Source organism: Pan troglodytes, chromosome 10, assembly GCF_028858775.2.
Source record: "Pan troglodytes isolate AG18354 chromosome 10, NHGRI_mPanTro3-v2.0_pri, whole genome shotgun sequence".
NCBI classification, from domain to species: domain Eukaryota; kingdom Metazoa; phylum Chordata; class Mammalia; order Primates; family Hominidae; genus Pan; species Pan troglodytes.
The window spans coordinates 72,841,709-72,862,227 of NC_072408.2; the positions used below are offsets into that span (position 1 = coordinate 72,841,709).

The following is a 20,519-nucleotide window of genomic DNA, read 5'->3' on the forward strand; positions in this document are numbered from 1 at the left end:
CAAGTCGGGTGTTACATGGCCATGTCTCATGAACTCCGCATAGGGCAAGTGTTTATTGGCAAGAGATAGCAGTGGGAGGCTAAGAAAATATCCACAAGCCTCTGAGCCCTAGATAAATGATTAATGAAAGAATGAACAGCCTTTGGGGACTGTGACTAAGTGGTATCCTCAGGAGAAACACTGTTCTCAGCTAAAGCAAGAAAGAAAGGGAAGTACTTTGTAAAATATTTTTATACTGCATCCCTAAACACCACCCTCAACATACACACATTTCCCTCAGGTACTTACAATAGAGAAGTCCAAAAACTGTCCACATAGCTACCACCTCTGCTCAGGCTGCCATAACGAAATACCATGGGCTGGGTGGCTTCCACAACACAAATGTATTTTCTTACAGTTCTGGAGCCCAGGAGTCCATGATCAAGGTGCCAGCCAATTTGGTTTCTGGTGAGGGCTCTCTTCCTGGCTTGTAAACAACTACCTTCCTGTTGTATAGTCACATGGTCTTCCCTCAGTGGGGAAGCGTGTAGGCGAAGCTCTCAGGTGTCTCTTTTTATACAGACGCTAATCCTATCACGGCGAAGCTCTCAGGTGTCTCTCTTTATACAGACGCTAATCCTATCAGGGCGAAGCTCTCAGGTGTCTCTCTTTATACAGACGCTAATCCTATCAGGGCGAAGCTCTCAGGTGTCTCTCTTTATACAGACGCTAATCCTAGCAGGGCGAAGCTCTCAGGTGTCTCTCTTTATACAGACGCTAATCCTAGCAGGGCGAAGCTCTCAGGTGTCTCTCTTTATACAGACGCTAATCCTAGCAGGACCCCACCCTTAGGACCTCATCCAACCTTAATTGCTTCCTAAGAGTTGCCTAAGAGGCCCCCATCTCCAAGTACAGCCACAAGGAGGGTTTGGCCTTCAACATTTGAACTTAGAGGGGGGACACAAACATTCAGTCCATTATACCATCAAAAAGCTAAGTGAAAATGACCCTTACTCAGGAAAAGCCTATATAAGATTTCAGAGAGAAAAAAACTACAGGAAATAAAATTCAAAGCCTGAGACCTCCAAAGTTCTTTCCTTAAGGTAGGCAGTGTTCCGATACAGCACAGCCACAGGGACAGTCAGCTCCTGTATCTTCTGAGTGAGTTGAAATTTTAAGTAGGGTGCACAAAGGGAAAGAAGTGATATACCACAGTAATAGAAAAATATTAGAAGATCTCAATTTCTATATTAAACATTTTTAGAAGGATTTTTGTCAGAGGTGTTTGAACCAGAGTGACTCCATCTTGAATAGGGGCTGGGTAAAACAAGGCTGAGATCTACTGGGCTACATTCCCAGGAGGTTAGGCATTCTTAGTCACAGGATGAGTTAGGAGGTCAGCACAAGATACAGTTCACAAAGACCTTGCTGATAAAACACCAAGTGAAAAGGAAGCCAGCTAAAACCCACCAAAACCAAGATGGCAACAAAAGTGACCTCTGGTCATCCTCACTGCTCACTATACGCTAATTATAATGTATTAGCATGCTAAGAGATACTCCCACCAGTGCCAAGACAGTTTACAAATGCCGTGGCAATGTCCAGAAGTTATCGCCTATGGTCTAAAAGTAAGAGGAACCCTCCTCAGTTGTGGTAATTGCCCACCTCTTTCCCAGAAAACTCATGAATAATCCACCCCTTGTTTAGCATATGATCGAGAAATAACTATCTGTATACTCAGTCGAGCAGCCTATACCACTGCTCTGCCTGTGAAATAACCATTCTTTATTCTCTTACTTTCTTAATAAACTTGCTTTCACTTTATAGACTCACCTCAAATTCCTTCTTGTGTGAGGTCCAAGAACCCTCTTGGTCTCTGGATTGGGATCCATTTCTGGTAACATTTTGGTTACCACATCTTAGCATTTTAGAAATAGAAAAGACTCTAGAGGTAATCTTATTTAATCGGATCACTTTATAAATGAGAATATGAAGCCCAGAAAACCCATGGTCATTAATGGGACTTCTTGCCACCTGAACAGGGCCTTTCTACTATGTAACACTTTACCTCTACTTTCTGTCTCCAGTGAGATACTCAGGGTTGACAAGGATAAACAAGAGAAAAACTAAACTCCATTAAACCTTTACAAAGACTGGTGCAATTAGCAACCCCCCATCTCATCCTTCATTTGTATTGCAAAGGTAAATGAGCTGATATTGTCAATACAATTACCAGGTAATTTAAGACAAAGAATTCTCCTCCTCTAACCAAGGAAGGAAATTCACTGGCAAATGTGGTCAAATGGTTACATTTTCTTTCCAGTTAATGAATTTTCTGTTTTAGAATATTTCAAAGCTGTAACTCAGAAATATTTTTTAGCAAGATTGCTTTAGGTTCTTGTTAGGGATGTCACCAAGACAGACTTTTACAAGGCACCTACACAGCCTTCTGTTTCCATGTGGAAAAGAAAAAAGAAAACCTGCAAGAAGCACAATAACATTTTAAGTTCTTTCCAAGTGTTACAAAACTAGAAAAAAAAGAGAACAGTTTTAGTTAGCTTCTTGAAATGTGGTGAGATTAAAATGGCAATCCTTATCAACTAATTACCAAATATATATTTTTATAAGTCTAAATAATTTTTCAACTATTAAGATTCATAATATAGTTGAGAAAACCAACTAGAGAAATTGCAGTAGAAACCAGAATGTTTGATTCATGATGTTGTGTTGAATTAAAATAACACAGTAAAAATACCTGATATGTCAAAGAAGAGTTTTAGGCTGATTCTTCTTTTGTGATAATCTCATTGACAGAAGGGGTCAGGGGAGATAAAGCAATGCAACTGCCAAATCTTAATGACAGCCATTTTAAAAAATAAAGTTTTGGTATCAAAAGTCAATAATGCTTGGCTTGGGTTTTATTGACTTTCATGCAATAGTCTGAGAAAAACAATTATAGGCTTTGGCTGAAACTCATCTAGAGAGATAAAATCGTTTAATGCTTGTTTCAATGTTATGGACACACATTTTTAAGACTATACACTGGTGGGACTTCAAAAGCTGCTGGGATGCTAGATTCTAAGAAGACTGAATTCTAGTCACCTCTAGGAAATCAATGGCAGTTTACAAAGTATTTAAATACTTCCCTCAATTCAGGCTCAACTAAATAAATTAAAACCAAACCATGTAGAAACATGTGGTTAAAAAAAATGAATTCACAACTTCCAAAGTAATGAAGTATAGGTTCTTCAATGCAGCAGATTTGAGAGCATCATATCAACTCAGAAAAAAATTACTCTGGACAATTATTTCCAGTTTTTATTTCTTTCCAAAATCAAATCCTGCCTTCATGGCTTTCTGGAATGTGTTCCTAGAGCGCTGCACTGAGACAGGGGATGGGGGCAAAAGAGACAGCTGACGAAGCAGAAAGATGGCTTTCTGAAAGTCTTACCTCCAAAACAGTTTTTAAAAGTTTTAACAGAGTAAGAGTTAACCTGGTCAAGAGGATTAGAAGAAAAGTATGAATAACAACAAAAAAAAAATGAATTTAATATATATAATTGTAGAGGTAAGAATAAAACAAGGATAGGGACATTGTTTGACTGTATGGAAATGTCATATGTTCTAACATTCAAAGAATGTTAATTAAATAAAATGGGAGAAAAAAGAGAGAGAGAGAAGCAGAGTAACATCACCAACTGTTCAATAAATAAGTTGGAGTCAGAGGATAGAATTTAAAACTGACAGGCAAGACAGGAAAAGCGAAATAAGAGAAAAGGCCCCTATAAAAATTATATAAAGAAAACCACTACAACAAAAATACAAACCTTCCTGAATACAAATAGCAAAATAACAAAAAAGACAAACTAGATACAGAAAAAATAACAAATATCAACAATACATAGTAATTTTAACACAGACTAATATGGCCAGAGTTGAGTCCAAACATATCAGTCATACAAAAAATATGAATGGGTACATTAACATGAAAAGATTTTCAAATTGACTCACAGGGTAAAATTCAATTATATGTTGTATATAAGAGACACATTAAAACAGTAACTCAAAAAAGTTAAAGGGATGAACAAATATAAACCAGGCAATTAGAAATAAGAATGGAGGGTTATGATCCTAATGTCAAAGTAGAATTCAGACCAAAAGTATTAAATGAGATGAAGAGTGAAACCTTACAATGGTAAAATCCACAATTTACAATGAACATCTAACTATTATGTATATTTATGCACCAAATAACACAGCAACAACCTATATGAAGTAAAAACTACAAGAGATACAAGGTGAAATTGACAGAATCACGTAACGATCAGGAACTTCAACATATCAAACTTTAACATATTATAGGGACAAAAAAATGAGAATGACATTTCCCAAATTTCGTAAGACATAAATTTATAGATTCACGTGGTTCAAAACCCAAGCAAGATAATAAATATAAAGTAAATTGCACCAAAGCATACCATAATCAAATTGCTGAAAACCAAATGAAAAAAGAAAATCTTGAAAGTAGTCACTAAAAAATGACACACTATATACAGTGACATTCATTTGAATGATCAACTGCTCATCAGAAACAATGGGGGTCAGAATAGTGTTTTTAGAAAATACAAGAATTGAGGAATAAAGGAAATTTATGTGTACAATTTGCTCTCAAATAATTCCCAAAATTATAGATGTAGAGAGAAAATGATAAAACAAAGCAAATACTTATTGGAGGACATGGGAAAAAATAGGAGTTCACTAAATGATTCTTGTGACTTTTCTGTATATTTGAAATGAGTTCAAAATAAAGTTACAAACATGGATGAAAAAGTATAGAGGCATGTGTGTGTATATTAGTCTACACATATTTTCTAAATGTCCACTGATGGAATGTAGAAGTAGCAAGAACTCAGACCGGGCGCGATGGCTCATGCGTGTAATCCCAGCACTTTGGGAAGCTGAGGCAGGTGGATCACAAAGTCAAGAGATCAGGACCATCCTGGCCAACAGGATGAAACCCCATCTCTTCTAAAAATACAAAAATTAGCTGGGCGTGGTGGCGTACGCCTGGACTCCCAGCTACTCAGGAGGCTGAGGCAGGAGAATCGCTTGAACCTGGGAGGTGGGGGATGCAGTGAGCCGAGATCACACCACTGCACTCCAGGCTTGTGACAGAGCAAGACTGCATCTCAAAAAAAAAAAAAAAAAGGAAGTAGGAAGAACTCAGTAGTAATAAGCACACCTGGCACCCAGTCTTGGTTTCTAAATACCATTCTCTAATAAATAGAAAAAAAAAAAAAAAAAGATCAGAACTCCTTGAAGAAACAGTTGAATTGAGGGTTGGGGCAGGGAAGGTACAAGATGAGCCTGAAACACCTCATGTTGTTAGAAAAAGAAGTGCTCAAAAAATTATGTAGGCTTACACTGCAAGTGCTAGAGGTTAAGAAATAATAAATACATAAAAATAATTATGTAGGTGAAGTGGCTACATTGTCTGGGGTAAATACCTGGGGTTTGTCATCTCCTGCCATGAAAATTTCAGACACAGACACACACAAGGACGTTAGGAGCAGAGGTTTAATAGGCAAAAGAAAGAGAAAGGAAAACAGCTGTCTAGTGAGAGAGAAGGGACTTTGGAGAGGAAAAGGCCAGCCAGCCACCCATGTCCGGATTTTATAGACTGGCTTGAGGAAGCAGTGTCTGATTTATGTAGGGCTCACAGATTGGGCTAATAGATTGGTTCCATCATATTGCCTGGGAATGCTGGATGCCCCACCCTAAGCTTATTATGCAAATGAACTTTCCCCTTGGCCGGCACCATCTTATCTGCTCCTTACTGTACACGTGGCTGGCAAAGAAGGGAAGACCTGCTGCCATTCTGAACATGATTTGAACATGATTGGCACAACCGCCGGCATCTATGTCCACAGCTCAATTTTACAGGCTGCTCTTTGTTAGAAGGGAAAATGATTTGGGGCTGCTTTCCTCTTCTTTTTTTTTTTTTTTTTTTGAGACGGAGTCTTGCTCTGTTGCCCAAGCTGGAGAGCGGTGGCCCAATCTCAGCTCACTGCAACTTCCGCCTCCTGGATTCAAGCCATTCTCCTGCCTCAGCCTCCCGAATAGCTGGAACTACAAACACACACTGCCACGCCTGGCTAATTTTTTCTGTATTTTAGTAGACACAGGGTTTCACCGTGTTACCCAGGCTGGTCTCGAACTCCTGAGCTCAGGCAATCCACCCACCTTGGCCTCCCAAAGTGCTAGGATTACAGGCGTGAGCCACCTAGTTAAAAGGAAAACCTTACTGAGGACTTCCATACCTTCACTATCTGCATCAGTAATCTCTTCTCAATTCCTGTACCATAGGCATGTTGAAAGGATACACAAGCCATGTTGAAAGGATACACAAGCCAAGTTGAAAAAGTTCCCAATTGCCAAAATGAAAAACTTGAGCAACAAAATTATTTTTTGGTCAACAACTTGGCCAAAAAAATTATTATAGTGGATTATAGGCCAGTGAATTAAGTATCTGAGTCCTTACTGATATAGTTAAATAAATAAGTGTAAAAAAAAGGTATCACTCCTCATTCCAGCAAAATTCCCATTTCCAAATGTAGAAGAGGGAAATGGAAAATCAATGTTAGACAAACATGTAACTGTTGCAAACAAAACCCACCAATGGATGCTAAAATTAATGGCAAAAGATTTGCATAGTTTCAAAGTATCCCCCCCAACACACACACACACACAGGATATTAATTAAAAGGGAAAAACGGGGGAAAAAGAGGGATGGGGGAGAGGCAGAATTGGGAGGAATCCAGCAGATCACTTTAATCAAATGATTAAAGTTTACAAAAACTAGTAATTTGTATAGTAACACCTTATACACTCTCATATTGAGAGGTGACAGCATGCTGGCAGCCCTAGCTCGCTCTCGGCACCTCCTTGGCCTCAGTGCCCACTCTGGCCGCGCTTGAGGAGCCCTTCAGGCTGCCGCTGCACTGTGGGAGCCCCTCTCTGGGCTGGCCGGAGCCGGCTCCCTCTGCTTGCCGGGAGGTGTGGAAGCAGAGGCACTGGTGGGAACCCAGGCTGCGTGTGGCCCACGTGGCCCTCACAGGCCAGCGCGAGTTCCGGATGGGCATGGGCTTGGCAGGCCCCGCACTCCGAGCCGCCGGCCAGCACCGCCAGCCCTGGGCAGTGAGGAGCTTAGCACCCGGGCCAGCAGCTGCAGAGGGTGTGCTGGGTCCCCCAGCACTGCCGGCCTGCCCACACCATGCTCAAATTCTCGCCGGGCCTCCAGACACCTCTCCACAGGGCAGGGCTCGGGACCTCCAGTCCACCACGCCCAAGCCTCCCCCACCCCAAACCCCGTGGGCTCCCGCGCAGCCCGAGCCTCCCCGACAGGCACCACCCCCTGCTCAGCAGTGTCCAGTCCCATCCACCGCCCAAGGGCTGAGGAGTGTGGGTGCGTGCCATAGGACTGGCGGGCAACTCTGCAGGCAGCCCCAGCGCGGCATCCACTAGGCAAAGCCAGCTGGGCTCCTGAGTTGTGTGGGGACTTGGAGAACTTTTATGCCTAGCTCAAGGTTTGTAAATGCACCAATCGGCACTCTGTGTCTAGCTCAAAGTTTGTAAACACACCAATCAGTGCTATGTGTCTAGCTAATCTAGTGGGGACTTGGAGAACTTTTGTGTCTAGCTAAAGGATTGTAAATGCATCAATCAGCACTGTGTCTAGCTCAAGGTTTGTAAAAACACCAATCAGCACCCTGTCAAAACGGACCAATCACCTCTCTGTAAAATGGGCCAATCAGCTCTCTGTAAAATGGACCAGTCAGCAGGATGTGGGTGGAGTCAGATAAGGGAATAAAAGCAGGCTGCCTGAGCCAGCAACCACAACCCGCTTGGGTCTCCTTCCACACTATGGAAGGTTTGTTCTTTCACTCTTTGCAATAAATCTTGCTGCTGCTCACTCTTTGGGTATGCACTGCATTTATGAGCTGTGACACTCATCAGGAAGGTCTGCTACTTCACTCCTGAAGCCGGTGAGACCAGGAACTCACCAGAAGGAAGGAACTCCAAACAGGTCTGAACATCAGAAGGAACAAACTCCGGACACACCATCTTTAAGAACTGTAACACTCACCACGAAGGTGCGTGGCTTCATTCTTGAAGTCAGTGAGACCAGGAACCCACCAATTTCGGACACAATGTGACACATTCTAAACAAGCACATCAATTATGTGGAATTCTTAAAAACACACACAAATGTAATCATAGTGGGTAAAGGGAGAAACAAATATGAATCAGAGAGGCAAGGAAAAATTCTAGTTAGAAGCTGGAGGTATAACTTGGCCTTTTGGCTAAGATCAAGTGTAGAAATTGGAGGTAACAGTATGAACTCACAATCTCTAAAAAAGAGATTTGTATATAAATGTGTGTGTGTGTGCTTTCTTGCTCTGCCAGCCAAAAGAACCTAGGATGGATCAGTTGTATCTCAGGAGCCAATAAGCACACCAAGTTCTCAGATCTTAGTTTCTAAACACCATTCCTCCTAAATGGAACCTCTAGGTTCTTTGGAGAAATGGCTGATTCCAGGGCTGAGGCAGAAAAGGTACAAGATGAGTCTAGAATGTCTTCTTTTGCCAGGAAGTAAGCACTCAAAACATGTTGGGAACATAGCAAAAGGAACCAGATTTGAGGGGCTCCCTCAAGACCAATCTCAGACAATTTTAACAATGACATGAATAAATATAGTATTAATAGCAGATTATAATCCACTGAATAAAACAGAAATCTACAAGTCTATACTTAAAATACAAACAGATGATAGATGATTGATAGGTAGGTAGGTAAGTAGATAGATGCCAGTAAGAGGACAATTCCTTTCAGTAAAATGCTGAGAAAAGGAGAACATAGCAATATTTTTAAAACACCATTTTACAATCATCGTAATAAAGACTGGATTGGGTAAGAATCATCAAGTATTGCTAAATCAGGGGAGGAAAACAGGCGATGTTTGTAGGGGAACAAAATACTCAATCTAAAGCACCTTCTCACACACTGCCTATTTGTTGCAAGGGGGAAATACACAGTGAAGACACAGAACAATACTTTAACCAAGTGATCAAAATTAACATCAACAAGTTCCTCATCTCACATGTGATACCTTAACAGGAACACATCACTTGTTAAGGTATCATCTGTGAGATGAGGAACTTGTTGATGTTATCCCCAGTTGGGGATACATAACTGCAAGCTAATCATCAGAAAGTCTCAGACAAACCCAAACTGGAAAACATTCTACCAAAAACCACACACACAAACACAAATTAATGACTGTTTTTGTTATGGACAACTGATCTTCATGGCAAATAAACATTTCCTGAAGGCAGAGATCATCTATCACACTATCTGATAATTTTAAGAGTTTGTTGTTTAAATGGATAATCCCTGCCTAGACCATAAGATGCTAAGTCTCAGACAGTGTCTTTATTCCTCTATGTTTCCCAACTCTGGTTCCAAAGAATAGTGAAGTCACAAAGCTTAATAGTTAGAAGAATAATGAATTTTTAAACTAGGTAAACAGAAATGTTTATAAGTTATGTAACATTCCATAGTCTCATCTGAACCAAATTTTTCCAAAAGTAAACATTTTTTCAAAACTTTTTAATGTATATAAAACTAAAAAAACAGAAAACAAAAAACTAGAATTCAAAGAATCACTCCACATATACATTTATACACTAACTTTGGAAAGTCTTGTGTTTGCAGATATTCACAAGGAAAACCTCAAAAATAAGTTGAAGTAACAATAAAATTTATGAATACACTGTAGTTAGAACTCAACTTTATTGTTACAACCAATTTTTATTTACAGAATATAAATCTCTTCAAAAAGATACATTCCTTCATTTAATCAATGGTAAAAAGCCTTATTAACAGAAATAAAGCCTAAACATCACTTATATTTGAACTGAAAGACAAACAGCTTCATTAAAAGTTTATGAACACATAGTGAAAATGTATTTTTACTTAACCAGTTACATGAATGAGGCTGTTTTTAATTTTCTTCACTGCCAACCTCATTTTATCCACAGAACAAATTTTATTTAAATTAACAGTAGTAAAAATGTAAAACTTAAATTTTGAACATGAAAATATGAAACAAGAAAACAGGAAGTATCTTCATTATCAAACAGATTAACAAATTCTCAGACAGATATTTTCTGAGGCATATCAAAACACCTACATCAAAAGTTGCATTCATTTAAGAGGTATCAATACATTTTCAGTGCTGAGACTATTTGTAGCACTTACATTATATACAAAGCAGCATTATACTACTATGGTTCACATTTGATAAACACGAATTTAAGCTTTATGCCACAATTTCCCAATTCAACATACAGCTAACTCAATGACAGTTACCCAATTTCATTCTTTTTCTTCTGAAACTGAATAAGGAAATTATCATTTAAGCACATGGAATAATGGCCATGTCTTTTTCCTTTTAATAACAGTATATTTTAAAACTCAAATACTTCATATCATGGAGATTTGACCAAGCTGTACAAAGGCTCCTAAATACAGTACAGTCAAAAAGTTTCCTCTTTGCAGACTCAATTTATAGTCAATTTAGTACAGATAAATACAGGAAACTACTTCAGATTATTGGACAATAAGAATTTCAGTGTGTCACTACCTATAATTAAGTAGCAGCACACCACAACCACAGCAAGTAAACACTAATCTCCTCCACTGCCTTTTTGGGGTCTTTTCCAGTCACAGGAGCTAATTTACAGGGATACCACTGGGTTTCAACCAATCTCTGAAAGTTCCTTTATTATGAGTTTTGAAATTTAACTAATGCATCACCTATAATTCTGTTGGCTAGTTTTTTTCTTACTCTTCACTAATTAGTTTCAAATACAATATGTAATGTTTTCAAATTTTTATAAACATAGGTGTTGTACTAAAATGATTAATGGCATTTGAAATACAACAAATGGGTAAGATGTTAACCAAAACAATGGGATTAAGAGTATTTTAGAAAGCGATTTTTTTGTTAACTAGAAAAGCTACAGGATTCACAATGAATACAGATACAATATTTTTAACCCTGCTCTTTTATTACATCAGTAGTATAGTAAGTGCATAAAGTATAGAAGAGAAAGAAAATTTCAGGAGAGAAACTTACAAAAAACTTGAAGTTTGATGTGTCAAACACAAAAGAGTTTAAAACAGTTTACAGTTCTTATAAGCACTATCATAATTTTTTCTACCCAAATAATTCAGGTCTTCATTCCATTTCAAACTGCAATCCAGAAATGAAGATTTTCAGTGTAAAAACTGTTCAGAGAAATCTAATTCATTATGTAATACATCTTATTAATTTCAGTTTTCAAGTATTCAAGTAATGCATACCCAAGTATTTTCTGTTACAGCAACACATTTACAGACTAAGCCTCAAACATGGGGAAAAATTCATTTAAAATAATTGATACACTTTTCTGTCCAACGACATCAAACCCAAGACATGACACTGGAATCACACAAGTGGTATATAAAAGTTAAAAATTTTAAAATAAGGTGGTTCAATATAACTAATAATGTCTTCTTTTCAAAAAGAACTGAAAACAGGTTATCTTAATACATAACTAAATTCCCAGTAAAAGGACATTCTGGAATCTAATGGACTAAAGAAAAACCAGAGCAAATCAATTTTGAAAGATGAAGCTGCTTTACCACATACTTAAAATTATTTTTCCTCTGTGCATAATAATTACTAGCATTTGTCTTCTGCATAAAGTCGCACAGGTTACTGTCAACAAGTTTCCTAGCATAAAGTCGCACAGGTTACTGTCAACAAGTTTCCTAGCATAAAGCATCGCTAACTTTGTCTATCAACTGAATGACTGATTGATTAAAAGCTTAAGTCTGTATCACTTTGGAATGCTTATTAAAAACAATTTAAAGCAGAAAATTGAAATGACAGTATTTTCACTTATATTATGAAGACAGAAATTCATAAAATGGTACAGAAGGCTTCTGTGTAATGTAAAAAAGAAATATTTGTATAATTTTAAAAGTGGAGGGTTCTAACTTTTAATTGAGAGTGGGGGAAACTGTTTTTCTTTAAATCTGGAAGCTGTAGTAACATATATTTATGAAGTTAAATATTTTTAGTTCAGCAAAAATGGAAATAATTGTCATTACAAGATTACTTAAGTCTTTTCTGTCTTTTATGATCCTATCATGATCAACTTTAAATTTAGAGAAGTCATTTGAGATATGCTTAAGTTGAACTAAAGACTTATTATTTGTCTAATTTCTGTATATATGGAACTTAGATTCACATTGGGATATCTAAAATTTCAAGGTTTTTTTGTAGAAAAAAATTAACCCTAAAAATAGGAAATTATTAAATTACATTTTTAATTTCCTTTAGCTTGGAATCATGACTCAAAGAACGGAGCTCTATTAATATAACAGTGTATAAATTCACTGCTTCCAGGAATCTAACCTCACAAAACCTAACGGCTAACTAAAAAATAAAGAAAAGTCTTATTAAGCACTGAGAGGCTAAATAAATGAGTACTGACATTAACCAAAGCCGACAAACCCTATTTCCAGTTCCTGTGATCTCACTGTGTAGCCACAACTGTTGGCTATTTTTACTCTAAAACCAACAAGCTGAATCATTTCCTTACAGAAAAATTTCTACAAAAGGGAAGAGAATGCAAAACAATACACAGTCTCATATGCAAGATACAATTCACACTAATTTACAAATTTTTATTTACATTTTTTATATACATTCCAGGCAGACCTACTTGATGAGTTTTGTGCTCATATTGATCTCAGATGATCGTGTGTACTGTATGATTTACTACCACATCTCTTTGATTTCCAGGAAATGGTGGTAGCATGGGGTTAGGAGGAAAAGAAATCACTGGTCAGGTGAGATCATACAAGTATGAAGGGGAAAAAAGGAAAAAAAATTGCGGAATTTGGCTTGTTAAAGCATCCAGGCCACTATGGTCTATTGACTAACATTGAATATACATGAATGCCACTTCTTACAGCCATTTTCATATTTACAAAATGAGCTTACTACTAGTTGAGTTATTAGGTAAGGCATTCAAGTTCCTTAGCTTAACATAAAAAGGCAACAGACATCTTAGCACACCACAGGACAGATTTTAGAGGGATGATTTCAGAGCACTTTGAGATTTACCCTCCTTTAGAATCCCTTACATGGTCGATATAAAAGGGAAGCAATTCTGAATCCTATTACTAGCCTGCACCACGATCCCAAAAACCTATACAGGAAGTAGGAGCATCACAACAACCAAAATCTAGCCAGAATGGGGAAAATAGATTAGATATCTTATTTTGTTCCCAAGATCCACTGCATATTCCCAGAGCTAAAGTGAGAGCCTTTATTCCTGGTTACATTCACTTCCCTATGAATCTCTCCAAAAAACCTACAATAGTGTGACAGCTAGTAGCTATGCACAGTCTATCAGCAATGGCTCAGTGAACCTCTATTCAAAATAGTTTGAAGTAAGAATATGGAGTAAGGTAGAAAAATTATCTTCTCTCCTCCCACAGTTCTACAAGATATATACTGTTGCACTTTAGAAGGCAGAAAGCAAAAAAAAGAAAAAAAATTAAGAGTATTACACATTCTTTATCTGTTTTATGAAAATGATCTAACCATAGACAAAAATTCCACCAAAAACAATTTTTCAAGTTCACACTAACATTATAAAAAGCTACTAGTTGTTTAATTGGTTCCATTCACTTAACTAGGCAAAGTTCTATTGATCTTACAGTAATATGGTTTATAAAAACAAAAGTGAACATTTATAACATTGGGGAGGTAGAAACCAAATCTGGTCTAACACTGTTACAGATACAAACATATTTTAAGATTATATTTATGTAACTAGAATTTACCATTTAAAATGGCCTGTGTTTCTATTTACTTTATTAGCTTCAAAAATCTTGAGATAATCCAAGTATTTTAAAGCATTTGTCTGAGAATATTAAGTCATTTGGAATACATTAGACTCCTCAGAAGATTTCTCAGAGGATAAATTTGTAGTTGCATATTTTGAATATGCAGATCCAGTAAGCCAACTTTGTACATGGGCACTTATGTGACCGAAGTGCAAAGCTTGTCAGACTAATTTTCTAAGTAAAGTTAACCATGACTGCTCAACTACACAGAGCAGACTTCAAAACCTGAAGCCTATTTATCTATCTGAAAGATCTAACTTCTTTCCATACAATAATTACCTCCCTCTTACCACCAGACAAAATTAAAAATACAGTTAAACAAAAACAAGAGAAATAAACAAAAGCCCTCCTGCCATGACTATTTATGCTTAATTCACATTTTGTCATTTGTCAGATTTTAAGTGTACAAGATCAATGCCCTAAATGTTCCTTATTTAATTATATAACTGCCTCAACATATAACGCTGAGCTTACATGTATCAAGTAATCATTTGCTATCAGTCTAAAAACATAGAATCAAACTAAAACATGAAACTAAAATGTGAGGAATGAAACATGAAACTGAAATGTAAGGAATGACTCTGGATAGGTAAAAAATAATTAACCTAAACAATATTTTCTTATTTCTACATATGATAAATTTTGTGTATTTGTTTCAAAAATTAGCAATACTAGTGACTATTTAATAATCAAAAACATAAAGCATCTCTAGAAGTAAAAGGAAATTTTTGGTTAGAAACAATTTGATACTATAAAATTTTTAAAACTGAAAATAGTAACTTGACCATATTTAGCATTTGAAAACATTATTTAATACAGATTTTGGTAACATTAACTAATACTTATTCCAAGATTATATGGTAAATATTTATATTTATACTGCCAGACTACATAGAGAAACAGGGATTTAATTCTAAGTTATATTACCCCAAAAAGAAATACTTTCTAATATTGAATTCAACAAGATGTACCACCAACAGAGACAGTGAATGTATTTCACCTTCCTAAACAGATATTTTTATATGAAAATCCTAAATTATCTACATCAGTCAATGACTGGCATTTCAAGAGTAAATGATTCATTTTACTTACAATGCATCAAGATAAAAAGGTTACACTGAACAACTAGAATGTTTACTGAAATTAATCTTATTAAAGTAAAACTTAAAAAACTTATTTGGGACATTTTCATTGCTTACGCTCAACGAACATGAAACAGAGAAAAACAGTCACAGAATCGTGCTAAGTTTATAATAAATAATTCACATACAACATAGGTTAAATTATCAAAGAAATTAAACTGACATCTTTATACCTTTTGCAGATTTAACACATTTCTAATCCACCACATACGGATAGCAGTAGGTATATTTCTTGACATCATTCAGTCTATTTCAAAAATAGATTTGATTGTTTAGAGGCATAATTTATAAAGCAAGATAACCAAATTAAATAACAGAATTTTAACTAATATTGGCTTTTTGGGATTTCTTAAGAAAAGATTCACAAGCATTGCTCAGCTACTGGAGAATAATTAAATCTCTTCTTTACTCAGGCACTTTTAATGCAGTAACCTCAGGCTTCATTTTAAAGTACTGGTTAAAACGAACAATTGCATACCTAGTGAGAAAAGAGAACAACAAAAAAATTAGTCAAAGCGGAAAAACTTGGTCCTTCCCTTATTTTCACTCAGTCCTCTAAGCTGGTTTTCTTAAAGTTTAAGATTTTCAAAGGACATATTTTTAGTTTATTGCACCACCTACTGGACACTTTTCTAATCCTGCGAGCACTTAACAGCTTATAGCAATTTCTTCACAGACCAATTACTAAGTGTATACAACTTTTATAATTGATTGCAAATAACTACAATATTCCCTGTGAATTCTTAATGTTAATCCAAACAAAAGCAGAGACCAACGTAATCATATAATAAAATTTAACTTACCCAAGGAAATCAAACTCAATAGTGGAGTATTTGGCTTGAATCAAAGCCCACAATCCCCAAAAGAAATGAGAAGCCTTAAAAGAAGGAAAGAAAAATCAAAAATTATGATAATGAATTTCTCTGTAAAACACATATGAATTGCTAATTCTATCCTCTAAATCAACTCCATGCACCACACTTTCTTGCTGTTCTTTTTATATAAAGCGTCTAAAACCTAGATCCTACTGATGTCTACACCCACTAGATGGCTACAGATCACTTTCGTCAACACCAAAGGAGATTATGGTAAATTATAATCACTTGAAAAATAGAGGCCAGTTCCTGTGATGTGCTTTTTTATAAAGCAAAGTTTACCATCAGCACTGATAGATGTTAGTGTTTTTAATGGTTATAATTGCTAACAGGCTTACACATTATTATATCAAAGGCCTTTGTTTCTTGACATACAAATATAAACACAAAAGAAAATCCAAATCTCACAAGCAATAAATATATTTAAATGTGAAAAATGTTCTAGGGGTGACAAACATCTGAAAATGATCTTACTGGCTTAATTCTGCATAACAGACCACAACATAAAGTAACACAACTTATGTCAGGAAAAATATGGGTTTTGGACTTACAGGGAAATTAGCATGTAATTAGTAACTGTAAAATAATTATGTGTGCTTTACAATCTATTTTCAGTTAAACAGGGTAATATTGTAAAATCTGAACAAGATTTCACTTCCCAAGAAATACTATATTCTAACTAGAAATATTCTAAGGAGAAACAGTATTAAAGACAAGGTTTTTGTTTCAGCTAAATTCATTACAGCAACAGTAACAAAGGGGCTCTAACAAAAAAGTATTCAACAGCCATGACCTTGGTATTTAAAAATACCAAGCAGCACAGTATACCAAAAAGAATTCTTAATTTGAATTACAAGATGTAGAGGTTCCAGTCCAGGCTCTATCTCTGAGTACCTTTGCAACCTTTAATAAGTCACAAACTTTAGTGTCACATCTATCATTTATGAGATGGGAATATTAGCCATTCTGTATTCTACACAGGATTGTTTTAAAGACTAAAGGATATAATACATGTAAAAAAAAATTTTCAACCTAAAGATCTCTATTTAAAAAGCACTCTGCACTTTGTTTTTGGCTTCCTCAAAAAAATACCACTAACTATTCAGCTATTCAGGAGGCTGGTGATCACTAGAGCTCAGGAGTTCAAGGCTGCAGTGAGGAGCATGCCACTGCACTCCAGCTTGGGCAACACAGTGAGACCCTGTCTCTTAAAAAAAAAAAAAAAAGAACAGGAATATAATTTCTTTCCTGATATAGAGATAGAAAAGAATAAACAATGTAGCAAAGACTAAACAACTAAAGTCACTTGCACATGAAGCATAAAAGTTAAAAAAACAAGCTGGGCTCTGGCGTGTGGCTTTAAGCACTTAACGTGGTGCGTTTATTTCCTCATCTGTAAAATGTAGGTCATAATAGTACCTATAGCTGGCATATAACAAATATTCAATAGAATGCTAGCTATTCTTACTATATGAAACCAGAATGATTAAAAATGATAAAGATTTTCAAAAATGGTCTTCTATCTAAAAAAGTATATCAGGTATTGAGAAATGAAATTATGAAATTAGAGGACTTCCTTCTTTTCAAAGTCTACATCAGAGGTTCTTAAAGTGGTCGATGAACCCATGGGAGTTTTCGGAGGCCCAAAATTACTTTCATAATTATACTGATATGTTACTTGCCTTTTTGACTATGTTAACATTTGCACCAATGGTTCAAAAGCAGTGAGGGTGAAACTACTGTTACCTTAAGTCAAGGCAGTGGTAGCAAATCACACTAGTGTAATAGTCTTATTCTTCACCATCACACAATAACAGTAAAAAGCCAATGTCACTAAAGAATGTCCTTTGTGAAGCCATTAAAACTATTAATTTTATTAAATCTCTACCCTGGAGTACATGCTCTAGTATTCTGTGGGAGGAAATAGGCAGTACATATAAAGCATGTCTACTGCATATCCAAAGTACAATGGATGTCTCAGGAAAAACACTTAGGTAACTGACTTTTGAGTTGAATTTGCACATTTTTAATGGGACACAATTTTTACTTGAAAAAAATGACTAATATACAAACTAGAGTTATCAAACTAGAGTTATCAGACTTGGGTATTTGGCAGACATTTTCTCAACTATAAAAAAGATAACTTGTCATTTCAGTGAAAATAACTGACAATATTTGTTGCCAATGATAAAATTCAAGTTTTCACCCTAAAATTAGAACATGAGAAAAGTTTTATGTGATTCTGTGAGCTTAACAGCTTCTCAATATAGTACTATAAGTTTTTCTGATGACACTGGTGGTGATATCAACATATGTGATCTTTAGCTATCTTATAATGAGATGTGTCAACATTTGGAAGATCTATACAACTCAATGAATCAATTATTTTCCAAATAACTAATAAGTTAAAATTACAAAATCACATAGAGGTAAAAGAATCATTCAATCTGCAAGATAAACCAGTCGATTTTAATGTAATAGAGTAAAAAGTTAATTGATACATTCAGATTATTCATGGCAACTAACCTTTAAGAAACTATCACTTGTTGAGCTTTGGTCTAGTATCAAAAAAGAATATCCACAATTATCTGAAAAGGCAAAATACTCCTCTTTTCCAACATGCATGTGTGAAACTTTTTTTCATATACTTGAAATGAAACAATCCATCACAAAAGATGTAATGCAGAAGCAGATACGGGAATCCTGCTGTATTTCATTAAACCAGACACTAAAGAAATTTGCAGAAGTGTAAAATAATGCCATTCTTCTCACTAAATTGTTTTTTGTTTTGAAAAATAGTTATTCTATTTATGGCATTTGCGTTAATGTAATGAGTTTATTTTAAATATATATATATACTTAAATGTTTGAATTTTGACTTCTAATATGTTAAATACTGTTAATTATTTCACAAAAACAAAAGCTTGTAGAGGCCTTCAAAAACATTTTAAGTATGAAGGGGTCCTAAGACTGAAAAATTTGAGAACCACTAGTCTAAATTGCCTTGCATATTTTACGCTGATATAAAATCACCTATAGATGGTATCCTAATCTCTTCTTCCTACTAAATTTGCTCTGTAGTGGAAAAGACTGAGAAATCAAGAGTCATTCTGCATTTTAAAAACATACCAACTTAGCTCTTCTCACCATTGTCAAGCAGAGATGGTAACTATATTTCTCAATCAGTTTTTATTCATATACTTATATAAATTAACTAAATGATTCTACACTAGAGAAGCATTATCCATAAAACCTCACCGAAATCTCATTTGTGTAGGCAACCATTTTTATAGGGGGAAAAGTGATAAATTAATATATAACAGTAGATTCTAAATGGACGAGAAACAAAGGCAGAAAACAGCCCATTCATCATTTGCATCCCCCCAAAATACAAGTACATCCAAAAAAATAATAAATCCTGTAACTATACTATCTCTTTCACATTTGGAAGTTATGGATATGTAAGTCTCTCTGTTAAAGGGTATTTTAATTTCTAGACTACTTACCCCTGTTGCAAAGAAATATTCAAAGCTTTATATGGTAAATAAATAACTAAAATAAATCCCCAGTGTGCATAGCTCCACAAAGCCATTACGTATACTCTGTTTGGTTTTATAACCCATATACCTACTTTTGTTTGCCACCATCTCAACATTAAACAATCAATGACAAGTGAAATGTTATAATCTTTAGAAGTCTGTATCATGGCCTGAGCAATCAGCATTTACTAACCATTTATACTATTTCAAAACATGTATACCCTGATCTTATCATTCAGACCTGCTTTTCTTTTTATCAAAGCAGCTTCATAAACTATCTAAGGAGGAAACAGCACTTAAGACACATCCATAAGGAATAAGAGAAATCTGCCAAGAGATGCAGGGAAAAAGGCATTCCAGGTAGAAGGAATAAGCTTCTAAGTACACAGACATGAAACATCATGGAGTATGCCAGCACAAAATGACTCTGCTAGAGCAGAAGTAGGACGTGTGAAGTAGTGGGAAATAAGAGTTTGCAGATGCTGTCATTTGGATTTCATTCTGTAGGTCACAGGGAGCCATAAAATAGAAAAGTGACACAATCTAATTAATTAAATTCTAATTACTAGAAAGGATCACTTTTTTAATACACAGAATAAATTAAAGACAGGAAAAACAAAACAACAACAAAAAAAACTGAAGGCAAAGAGACCAGTAAAGGCTAATGTTGGCAAGAGATTCAGTCCTCAATCAAAGGTAAAAAATAAAAGGAGAAGGTGCTGAAATCAAGAACATTTTAGGAACCAAGAACAGAACTTGGAAGGGGTAGACCCAAATCAGAACACTAGGGAATACTGTTAACATGTAAGAGGGCTGGGAGAAGAGGAGGAAAGAGGAGCCAGATTAAGAGACTGAGCAAGACAGTACAAAAAGAGAATTTGTCACACAGCTTTAAAATGATGTATTCCTCCACCCTTCAAGAATATGGCCAGGTGAGGTGGCTCACACCTGTAATC

The 20,519-nt window shown here is 35.8% G+C and overlaps 2 protein-coding genes across 6 annotated transcripts in view; both read right to left on the reverse strand.

Moving 5' to 3' along the window:
- The window catches only part of LOC134807485 (uncharacterized), a 494,061-nt gene extending 484,427 nt beyond the window's left edge, over window positions 1–9,634 (reverse strand). For all 4 annotated transcript variants that reach the window (XM_063785873.1, XM_063785872.1, XM_063785874.1 and 1 more), the window contains exon 1: window positions 289–9,634. In XM_063785873.1, the coding sequence (XP_063641943.1) occupies window positions 289–316 (28 nt within the window). In that variant the 5' untranslated portion in view covers window positions 317–9,634. The remainder of the gene's footprint in view (window positions 1–288) is intronic.
- A 178-nt stretch (window positions 9,635–9,812) lies between these two features.
- Window positions 9,813–20,519, reverse strand: part of ETNK1 (ethanolamine kinase 1) — a 65,509-nt gene continuing 54,802 nt past the window's right edge. For both annotated transcript variants that reach the window (XM_009425734.5, XM_016923813.4), the window contains 2 exons: window positions 15,953–16,026; window positions 9,813–15,627 (listed from right to left, as the gene is read on the reverse strand). In XM_009425734.5, the coding sequence (XP_009424009.1) occupies window positions 15,555–15,627; window positions 15,953–16,026 (147 nt within the window). In that variant the 3' untranslated portion in view covers window positions 9,813–15,554. The remainder of the gene's footprint in view (window positions 15,628–15,952; window positions 16,027–20,519) is intronic.